The sequence below is a fragment of the Corvus kubaryi genome, unplaced genomic scaffold (genome assembly GCF_017639235.1).
Source record: "Corvus kubaryi isolate FWS band 111438036 unplaced genomic scaffold, C.kubaryi_AGA036_p1.0 37337, whole genome shotgun sequence".
Lineage (NCBI taxonomy): Eukaryota > Metazoa > Chordata > Aves > Passeriformes > Corvidae > Corvus > Corvus kubaryi.
The window spans coordinates 325,982-336,242 of NW_024581110.1; the positions used below are offsets into that span (position 1 = coordinate 325,982).

A 10,261-nucleotide genomic window follows, 5' to 3' on the forward strand; every position below is an offset into this window, starting at 1 on the left:
CTTCAGGAGAGGGAGGTGTGCCAGTGCCCCTTTGTGTGACTGAAGAGAGAAGATCCACTTGCCTCTGTAGTTGTTGAGGGCTGAGCTGCTGGAGCGACTCTGCAGCATCACAAAATGCTGTTGCTCTAGAAAAGTAGCAGCTGCACCTTGCACAGCCTTGACAAAGGCTCATCCCTGTCGCCTGCAAAATTCCCTTGTCCTGGCCCCATGCTGACTGGAAAAAAGACACATTTATTTTTCTTTAAGGAAGCCACTGTCTCATAATTCTCCTGCCTCTCTCTCTGTGCCATCACACACTGAGGCTTGGACAGTCCTGGAGCATTATGCAGCAGCATGATGGCGTTGATTCCAGGTCCTTCCTTTCTCTGTGGCACTGCTTATGCTTCCATTCTAAAACATTTTAAATTGTAAAATGAGCTCTTGTGTCAGAACTGTTGTCTCATCCATCTGGGAAGAGCTGAAGTGGTTGCTTTAATAATGGCCATTACACCCCTGTGTCACCATGACACAGGGCAGGTGCTGCAGTCCCTCAGGGGACAACAGAAGGAGCCTGGGACAGCCTGAGCTCATCAGTGGATGAGGGGTGTCCACAGGAAGGATGCCTGAAGTTCCAGGACAGATCCAGCTGCTCAGTGACTGATGAATGTCTTCTTTGGTGTTTCCTCCTCCTTCCCCCAACTCCTTAGCAAATGTCAGCAGTGTTTCTGGGACGCAGATCGAGGACCAAGAGTGATCTGAGCATGAAGATGTATGAGGAGGAGATACAGGTATGTGGGCCTGAGCTGGGGCTGCCACCACGTCTGTGGTGAGAGCACTTTCTGGAATAACAACCCATCCTTTCAAACCCTGGGGACTGCTTTCCTCTGAGACCTGGGATTTGTTACTCCACAGAGCACATTAGAGCTCTTCAGTGGGTGCAGGTGTGTCAGGCCAGGCACAGTGACCACACTGGGGGTGTGCACAGGCACTTCTGCTCGGCTGGGCTGCCCTGGGCTCCCCGGGTGTCTGCTGGGGCTGTGAGCACAGCCTGGTGCTGCCTGGGGCTTGGCTGCTGAGCACAGAGCTCTTAAACCTCTGGAATGTGGTTGTGCTTGAGCTTAGGTGTGTCTGTCTGACACAGAAACCAGGGGCTGTCCCAGGCAGGGCTGCCTGGTGTGCAGGCTGAGCAAGGTGGGAAACTCGTAAATCAGCAGATTCCCTGGATTTTTAGCACCTTCTGCCACTGCCCTCTGTGCTTGGGAGCTTTCTGCCATGGGTTTGGTCACTGTCCTGCCAAAGGCAGCTGAAGGTCGTGGGCCAATGTAATGATTAGTGCTGAAAGAATTAATCTTGTAACCATTTGAATCTGTCCTTTGTCCCCGCAGCAGACAGACTGGGGACGAGTCTTGAGTCCCCCTAAGGAAAATGCACGTTATTTACCGTGGGGCTGGGCCATCTGCAGAGAAGCTCCCTGCCTGTTCTGCTTGGTCTGTGACTCAGGGATGTGACATTGTGGAACACCCTGGGTGCTGCCCAGCATCAGGAGCAGCTCTGCAAATCCCAGACATGATGGGAACAGCCCTGGGTGTTCAGGAGGGACATCCAGAGGGAAGGATGTTTCCTTGCCTAAGTTTGCTTGGTCTCTGCATCCACCACAACCATGCTGCAGCAAGCTGGGTTGTTCCAGGAGTTTGGGCTGTATCCAGGGCTTTGGAAAGAGCCCTCTGTGCCTGGAAAAAAAATGTGCCTGGAAAAAAATGTGCCCGCACATGGTAGAGTGACAGAAGGCTCTGCCCTTCTGGGGTGTGTGGGGCACAGCCTGATCCCTGCTGTGTTTGCTCCCCACTGCAGGAATGGTATGAAGAGCACTCCAGGAAAGAGGAATCCCAGACACCACTGCAAGAGCCAGCATCTGCTTCCAGCAGCTCTCTGAAGCCCCTGAGCCTCCGACAACGCTCCCAGACTGTCATTTAGGCCTAGCTAACGCGAGCCACCTTCTATGCAATAACCTAGAGTATTCCTCCCCAGCCTGTATTTTGGGAGGGTGTATATAGATCTGTCAGTGTACCAGTGTAGGGATCCAGTCTCTCCCCCAGCAGTGGTTGCTGGAAAGCCTGAGGCCCAGGGGACGCTGGGGAAGGCTGCTGCACACAGAGCGTGGTGACCACACTTAGCGCATCTGGGCAGAACAGAGCCCTTGTCCCTCTGAGCCCCTTCCCAGGCTCCAGCTCCTGCTGCTTGTCTTACCACTAATAGACCTTGGGGAAAGGGATGTGTAATCCATTAACAGCAGGGAATTTGCTGAAGTCACCTGCTTAATAGTAAAACTTCGGCCCTGTTTGAAGATCCCTTTTGCTCAAAGGGTACCATTAACCTAGGGATAAAAAATCGGAGTGAGTTTTTGTTTCTTCTCCACCTTCCTTGTGCAAAGAAAGGGGAGGTGGTGTGAAATCTCAGCACTTTTGGAAGGGCAGACTGCCCTCCTCCTCCTTTTCGGCACACCTAGATGCACTCCCTGTAGTAGCTCCAGCTCTGATGATTGAATTTTGCTGTCCCCGAGCAGTTCTGAGGCAGTTCTGAGGCAGAACTGAGGGCCAGCACCTCATCACATTATGACCATAGGTGGGACAGGGCTTTGGAGACTGTCTCTGCTGTATGTGCATCGCTGTTGGTCAGTCCTGCCCGTGGCACTGCCTGGGCTTGGGGTCACATGTGCAAACCCCAAAGTTCCTGTCTCCGTTCAGGGAGGGGGATTCTGCAGGGTGATGTGGCTGTTGGGCTCTGCTACTTGGCCACCTGCTCTGTAAAACCTTCTGGCTGGTCCTTAGCTCAGATAAATGACTGGGAAGAAGAGTGGAAGGTTTTGCAGTTCCAAGTCCAGCTTTTTTTCTGCCTGGCTCTGGGTTAAGGAGAGCTCCTGGGCATCACACAGTCCTCCTGGCTCAGTCCTCTGTCCTGGCTCTGGACAGCTGAGCAAGTCCCAGCACAGAGGGGGGCTCCTCCCTTGCAGGGGTGTTTCTCTGGCTGGAAAATGTCGGCTCAGTCAGATCGTGGGAAGATCCACCGAAGAGCTCCACTGTTCCCCTGCATTTTGGATGCAGGAGGAACGTGGAAGACGACGATTCTTCTCACCCGTCTGCTTTTCTGCAGCTACCACACCTGGGAGCTGAGGGATGAGGAGGAAGGGGGAAAAGGGATCCCTTCCCAGCTCCGCCACGTTGGTGGGATTGTGGCAGTTGTGTCATCATTTGAACCTGTCTCTCCAAGTCCCTCTTTTCCCTGTCAGCACAGGAAGTCCCTGGCAGCTGGGAGGTTCCCTCATCTCTTGCTGTTTGATCTCTCCTCAGGTTCAGACTGAGTGGAGCCTCCTGGGGAGGCTTCTGCCTTCCTCCAGGGGCATCAGGCAGGCAGTGGGAGATGTGTGTCCCCCATTCCCTTTGCCCCCCATCTCTGTCTGTTCCTTGGTGGCCTCACCACATGGCACAAGGACAGCGGGAGAGGGCTGATCCTACCCCGGCAGTTCAGGAGCATTTCCTGGATGGGCAGGACTTTCAGAAGGAGGCAAGACAGAGCTGCTTCTGGAAACCTCTCCTCCATGGCACGGTGGGGAGCACTTGGAAGGAGTGGGAGAGCAGCTTTCCAGGCAGCACACACACACCAGTGGCTGCTCCCAACGCTTGCCAAATTCCCTGGGTGCCTCACGGCAACTCTTTGTTTCCTTTCTGGATACTTGCAGGTATGAAACTACTTCTGACCTGACCCGTGAAGGACCTTAAAGGGCTGTTTTCCAAACCATAAATTCACAAATTAACGAGCGGTGCAGTTGTTGCTCCTGCAGTTGCTCTGCGTGGAGTCGCAGCCCGGGAGGTTTATCCAGATTAGTCCTGGGACTGCAGGAGATGGTGTTTATTGTGCTTTAAATTGTGGGCAGGATGAATGAGTATTATGGTTAGCGGGGGAAAAAAATGTGGCTGTGTTTAATCTCCACATTCCCCTACAGCCTGTTTCTCCTGGCAGGGCTGTCAGTGACCTTTTTTGGGGGTGCTTTCTGGGTGTGAAAGGAGCTGTGGCTTTAAACTGTGCTGAGGGGGGCACTGACTGCTGATTGTGCAGTAACAGGGCTCCCTGGAGGCCTGGGGGCAGGGTGCTGCCTCCAAGGCGTTGATCCTCCCCCACATCCCCACTGTGTTCATTATTTTTGTAAAACCAAGGAGGGTGGCAGGAGTTTGCTTCTTCCATGTGACTTTGGAAGGAAACAAAGTTTGAGTACGGGGCATCCCCTTCTATTTATCCTCCTCTCCCTCCCCCGACACACAGACTGACGACGGAGACAATCATTTTGTAGGGAGCACGGGAGGAAGCACTGCAGGATTTTGTATGCTGGCGTTTTGTTTATAAAAAAAAAGATTTTATGGACATGTCTGTTAGATGTTCTCTGCATTTTTTTCAGGCGCACTAATAAAGAGCATCCTCGGCTTTGTAAAGGCAGCAGCTTCCTTTCCTCCTTCCCGTCTTATTCCAGAGGTGGGGTTTGGCCAAGCTGGAGCATTTCCAGTGTTTGAAGAGGACCCTGCCCGCCCTCTCCAGTGGCAAGTGCTTGTGTTGGGAATGTTTTGCGTGCATGCCCTGCCGAGCTGCTCCACATTCCTGGTCCAGGACACTGCAAAGCCTCTGCGAGGTTTTTCCCTAAACATCAAGATAATGCTTTCAAAGTTAGGTGTTTTAAAGCTGCCCCAGAGCAGCGTTGAGGCCAGAAGGGCTGTTTGACCCTGTACCTCTGTCCTGGGGCGTTGGCCGTGGTTTCGATTGCTTTAGCCCTGCTTGTGGCAGGAAGTGGAGGCTGTGTCCCGGATCGTTCCGGCAGCTGCCGGAGCAGGTCTGGGGCAGAGCCAGTGGCTGCGGGCACAGGGAGCGTTATTTTCTGTGAAAGCTGCTGGTATCTGTTAGAAAAAGGAGAAATGCTCCAGGCCCAGGAGGAAAGGAGGAGGAACCGGGTCTGACAGTTGTGGTGCTTGCACAACACCGCCCTCGCCCGTGGGGCAGGGATGCGGGTGTCCCTCTGGAATGACAATTCGCTTTCCAGCCTGTGTCCTGTGAACCCTCCAGCTGCGAGCAGAACCACCAGCCCACCCATTCCCTGCTACTGGGACCATGAGCCCCCCTGGCCCTCTGGGCAGCCCCGCAGGTGTCCCTGTCCGCAGGGACTGAGCCGGGCTGAGCCCGTGCCGTGGCCGTTCCCACGGTGACAGCACATGTGACTGCTCTTGGGACATCGGCTGCTGGAAACCAATTCCCCACTCCCTCGGGAAAACCACTCCGGGCATCCCAGAGTCCTCGGCTCTGGCTGTTCCCTCTCCACTGCAAAGGCTCTGTGCTGAGTCAGGGCTGTGTCACACCAGCGCAGAGCAGGAGAAATGGCCCTTGCAGCAGGCAAAAGTCAAGGTTGGGTTTGTGTTTGGTTTTTGTTTTGTTTTTTTTATTGCAACTTTTTACACTGCCTAAATCTAGCCCTGCCAGGAGTCAACACTGTGTGCAGAAACCTCCAAGTCCTTTCCTACAGCTCTGCCCACCCCAGGAGGAGAAGAAAAGTAGGATCTGAAACTCAGGTTGAAAAACATTACTAAAAAAAGCAGGGGAAACCAGCCTCCCTCGGTTTGGTGTTTGTTTTCCCTCAGGCTTTGCTTGCACTAAACCCAGTGTGTCCCTGGAGTGTTGTGTCCCCTTAACCCTGTCTGGGCTCTGCCCTATCTGCTGTTCCAGCCCACGGTGCCAGCAGGGAGAGTCCTTCTCAAGGACAAACGTGTGCCTGGGCCCTGGCAGGATCACCCTGTGCAGCACAACTGCCCCAGCTCTGTCCTGGAGCTGAGGAGGGAGCTGAGGAGGGGAAGGTGGAGCGGCTGAGGAGGCAAAACCTCTCATGCTGTGCCCCTGACCTGGAGCTTCCCCATCCTCTGGTCCTGCCACTGCGACCAGACACAGCCAAGGTCTGGATGCTGCTCCTGCCCAGAGTTCCTTAAATTACATGGATTAAAGAGTGAGGAGAGGATGTGGGCACTGACAGCTCCTTCCCCAAAGGACAGCCACGCCCTTTCCAAACAGCAGGGGCTGAGGCTGGGCTGGCACCTCCAGCAGCACGGTGAGGTTGAGGTGCCCTTGTCCCCCTGCCAGGGACAGGGGAGGGGACAGCGTGACCCCAGTGTGGTGGGGAGGCAGAGCAAGATCCAGGGCTGGATCTCCTGGGGCTGTTCATGGGGTGGAGAAATGGATCACCCTGAACTCGGTGAGCAGGGCCACACACAGGAACGCCAGGTAGTAGGCGATGAGGCAGATGCCGTAGGCCTTCCCCAGCTGGAAGCACTGCGCTGGCACCGTCACGAAGGAGAACACCAGGCTCAGCCCCAGCGCCCCGGCCAGCACCCACACCAGGGGGCTGTCAGGCTCCAGCTGTGGAGACATGGGAGTGATGTGGGGTGAAACCAGCATCCTGCTGCCAGCCTGACCCGTGTCACCATGTCACCACAGCCTTACCTTCACCAGCGGCTGGCTGCTGGTCATCTGCAGCAGGCAGCCGAGCCCCACGCCCACCAGGATGTCTGGAGCACGTTCAGGATGGCCGCACAGCACGGGAAGGCTCGGGGGAGCAACAGCACTGACCACATCCCTGTGCCCCACATCCTCCTCCTCCCTGTATCTCATGGCTAAAGCGCTCTCTGTCTGTGGGGAATACAACCTCAAGCACTTGAGGAGAGGCTTCAGCCTGGTCTGAGGACCACCCAAAACCCACCGGAGGGAGGCACAGCCCCCTCCCCTCCTTCCCTTTGGCAGATCCCAAATCTGCACCACTGCAGCCCAAACTCCTGGCCCTCTGGGGCTGGGACAGCTGTGGGGACAAGGGGGTGCTGCTGGCTCTGTCCTTGCACCTCCCAAATCCCTCACTGACCCCTTGCACTGTGGGAACACTGTGGGGTTCGCTGGCATTGGAGGGACTCTGGGATGGATCCTGCCCCGCTCCTCTCCAGGGGTCCCACAGCACCAGGGGCTCTCCCTGGTGTAGGCAGGGAAACTGAGGCAGCTCCTGCCCCACATGCCACCACCCTGCTCCTGGCACCCAAAGGATACTGAAGATGATGCCCCCGAAGCAGGCGGAGAAGGCCATGCGGGGATAGCCCTGCCGGGCCATGGTGAGGTCGGAGAAGGTGTCTGTGGAGGGACAAAGGGAGACCTTGGGGATGACAGGGGGACCCCAGGGTGTGCCAGGGGGGCACTGGGGACCAGCAGAGCCCTCACCACCAATGCTGTTGCCCCAGGCCAGCAGTGTCAAGCCCAGCACAGTGTTGCTGAGCTGGAAGATGACACCCAGGGTCCGCAGGATGTTCACCAGCTCCGTGGCTGCGGCGTTGATCCACATGGCACTGGCCAAAAACCCAAGGAAGGCAAACACCTGACAGGAAGAGGAGCAAGCTGGTCCCTGTGTGCATCCCACAGGACCCTGCACACCTCTTGGGGACACTGGGGACTGGGAAAGAGGTCCAACTTCCTGCTCTGCCCCCAGGGACCCTCAGCCCCATCTGGAGCAGGCTGGGCTGGTCCCTGGTGGGTGTTCAGGGCTGGGAGACACCTTACACAGTGATACTTGGGTGGGTCCTCATTGCTGGTGGTGATGAAGATGATGAGGGCCAGGACAGAAGCAACCAGTGTGACCAGTCCCCAGACTGGGAAGACGCCCTGGATCTGGTACAGCCCATCTGCACATGGTGGGGAGAGGGGGTGTCAGAGTGGCTGGGGCAGGATCTAGCCAGGCTTGAGGCAGGAGGTAAAGCCTTGTCAGCTAAGCCACCTCTACCCTACACCCTCACAGAGCTGCCCCCCTCTGTGCCTCAGTTTCCCCAGGCAGGCCAGGCCTGCTCCATTTTTCCCCAAGGCCCTGGATGCTGGGGGCTCAAGCCCCCCGCCCCTGCAGGGGGTGCAAATCATGCAAATCAGCTGCAAATCAAGCCCCCAGCTTGGCTCTTCCCCACCCACAATGGGAAGCCAGTTCTGAAAGGCTCCTGCAGTCCCCAGGGCTTCGGGGGCCATCTCAGTCCTGTCCCCTTCTGGAAGCTGGGACTGCCCCAGGCTCTTACAGGCGCCCGACTTGAGGGTGAGGACACAGAGCAGGGGGCTGGTGAGGATGTGCAGGCAGTTGAGGGGTCTCTTCCAGTTCAGGTCATCCTTGTCGGGGTCCACAACAGGAACAGTGAGCAGCAGCACCAGCTCCACGGGCACCTGGGACGGGGGACACCCATCTGGGACACCCTGCGAGGTGCCCCACGGCCTGCTCCCAACCCGACAGCCCCTGTCCCACCATCCCCAGGGAGACAGAGCCCCAAGGGCCAGCAGGGACAGGGATGTCCCTTGGGGGGCTCCTCCTGGCTCGTGTCCCCCCTGCTCACCTTGAAGGCCTTGAAGAGCCGCCAGTACCAGGGCTTCCTCCTCCACTTGCGGTAGTCCAAGGGGCTGAGGGCCGTGGTGAGGATGCGCAGGGAGGTCTCCCGGGAGGGCAGCAGGGGCCGGTACTCCTCCCCTGTGAGGGGCCACAGGGGCTGAGTGGGGTGGGGGCTCCCTGTCCTCCCAACCCTTCCAGCATGGGGCTACGTTCCCAGGGAGCGTCCCAGGGTGTGTCCCCAGGGAGCTCCCCCTGCCCCATGGGCTCAGTCACACCTGCAGCAGCCTGGGGGTCTCTGGGACCCCTGAGGACAGAGCAGGGAACAACATACCATAGTCCCCACTGTTTGTGCCTGAGGGCTCCAGCTCTTCCACATCTGTCGGCATCTCTGGGGGGAAGAGGAGCGGACAGGGGCAGTGGAAGGGGACCCCAACACGCCGGGGGTCCCATCCCAGCTGGGCAACCCTTACCTGGCTCCCAGGGCCCGGGAGGGGCCAGCCCGTCCCCCCGCTGCCGACGGTGAATGCAGGTGCAGAGCACCACGGTGAGCACGTAGAACACGTAGAGCCCCAGGTAACCTGGGAGGGAGGAGTTATGGGGGGGTCATGGCACCCCAGGCTGCTCCCACCATCCCCAGCTCCCACAGCGCTCACCCAGAGCCTCTCCCAGCCTGATCCTGCCCAGGTAGAGCACCACGAAGGTGAGGAACACGGCCGCCATGTAGAAGATGACATCCCTGAGGAAGGGTCTGGAGGCAGCCGTGAAGGGCTTGACCAGGGCGATGCCCCCGGCCACCACTGTGGTCACAAACACACCGGCACCTGCCAACACAACAGGACTCTCTTGGGACATGGGAACATCCCACAGCTCCAAAATATCACCCCGTGAGGAGCTGGCAGTGGGGTCCCCTTACCAAAGATGGCCCCGATGGCCAGCCCCGCTGTCCGGGGGTCGGAGAAGGCTACCACAGCACTGAAGACATCAGGTGCCCCATTTCCAAAGGCCAGGAAGGTGACACCATGAAGAGAGGACGTCAAGGAAAAGACCTGGTGTCCTGTCCTCCTTCTGTGGGGACATGGGTGCTGTGTACTCCTGTCCAGTGCCAGCACATGGTCCTGCTGTCATCTCCAGCTCACACTTCGAATTGGTTTCCTCTGGCATGGTGCCGAGGGGACACAAAGTGACCCTGTCACGGCCACCTCCCCTGCCCTGTCCCCACGGCCACCTCCCTGGTCCGTCCTGGCTGAGGTCCCCTGTGATTTGCCAAGGATACTGCCACATTGTGGGACAGCTTCAGGTTGGTGGAGATGGCTGATAAATTGGGGCAGAAGCTGGAAGGGCAGAGAAGGAGACAGAGAGAGGTGATGGGGCTACTTGGGAACCACAGGGCTCCTGGTCACTCTGGGGACAGTCCCCTTCTCTGCAGGGCCACTCACAACTTCTCCGCTGTCACACTGAGGATGATGAACAGGTACAGGAGCCAGAGAGCCTGTGGGGTCAGGAGTGCACAGAGAAGGGTCAGTGGGGTCCCCACCCCACACCCCCACAGCAGAGCATCCCCAGCACTGCCTGTTCCCGTCCTTACATAGAGGGTGACAGCCAGGGGCAGCAGCTGGGGCGGGAAGACACAGAAGACCCCATTGAGGTAGTCGAGGAAGCCCCCGTCCAGCCGGCAGTCAGGGTTGCTCCAGATGAAGTGGCACCACTCAGAGCTGTTGTGCTTCCGAACCTCCCAGCACTGCGAGGCAGAGGGGAGGGTGCTTGGCCGGGCCCCCCCAAGCACCCACCGCCCTCCTGAGGGCTGCCACGGGCACCCTGAGGGGACACTGCCCACCCCGAGCACCCACTGCCCGCCCT

At 57.9% G+C, this 10,261-nt stretch overlaps 2 protein-coding genes across 10 annotated transcripts in view; one reads left to right on the top strand and one right to left on the bottom strand.

Moving 5' to 3' along the window:
* The window catches only part of TPCN1 (two pore segment channel 1), a 42,367-nt gene extending 37,904 nt beyond the window's left edge, over positions 1 to 4,463 (top strand). For all 7 annotated transcript variants that reach the window (XM_042031101.1, XM_042031106.1, XM_042031102.1 and 4 more), the window contains 2 exons: positions 687 to 767; positions 1,831 to 4,463. In XM_042031101.1, coding sequence (XP_041887035.1) covers positions 687 to 767; positions 1,831 to 1,953 — 204 coding nt within the window. In that variant the 3' untranslated portion in view covers positions 1,954 to 4,463. The remainder of the gene's footprint in view (positions 1 to 686; positions 768 to 1,830) is intronic.
* Positions 4,456 to 10,261, bottom strand: part of SLC8B1 (solute carrier family 8 member B1) — a 6,893-nt gene continuing 1,087 nt past the window's right edge. Inside the window, exons 2-17 of one of the 3 annotated variants that reach the window (XM_042031109.1) lie at positions 9,990 to 10,142; positions 9,841 to 9,893; positions 9,678 to 9,735; positions 9,318 to 9,423; positions 9,058 to 9,225; positions 8,875 to 8,982; positions 8,736 to 8,792; positions 8,412 to 8,542; positions 8,103 to 8,244; positions 7,603 to 7,724; positions 7,267 to 7,420; positions 7,099 to 7,179; positions 6,508 to 6,572; positions 6,250 to 6,423; positions 4,755 to 4,919; positions 4,456 to 4,665 (exon numbers count right to left, since the gene is read on the bottom strand). In XM_042031109.1, coding sequence (XP_041887043.1) covers positions 4,791 to 4,919; positions 6,250 to 6,423; positions 6,508 to 6,572; positions 7,099 to 7,179; positions 7,267 to 7,420; positions 7,603 to 7,724; positions 8,103 to 8,244; positions 8,412 to 8,542; positions 8,736 to 8,792; positions 8,875 to 8,982; positions 9,058 to 9,225; positions 9,318 to 9,423; positions 9,678 to 9,735; positions 9,841 to 9,893; positions 9,990 to 10,142 — 1,701 coding nt within the window. In that variant the 3' untranslated portion in view covers positions 4,456 to 4,665; positions 4,755 to 4,790. Of the gene's footprint in view, positions 4,684 to 4,754; positions 4,920 to 5,439; positions 6,424 to 6,507; positions 6,573 to 7,098; positions 7,180 to 7,266; positions 7,421 to 7,602; positions 7,725 to 8,102; positions 8,245 to 8,411; positions 8,543 to 8,735; positions 8,793 to 8,874; positions 8,983 to 9,057; positions 9,226 to 9,317; positions 9,424 to 9,677; positions 9,736 to 9,840; positions 9,894 to 9,989; positions 10,143 to 10,261 lie in introns of those variants that run through there. The other 2 variants (XM_042031110.1, XM_042031111.1) reach the window with 2 other exon arrangements.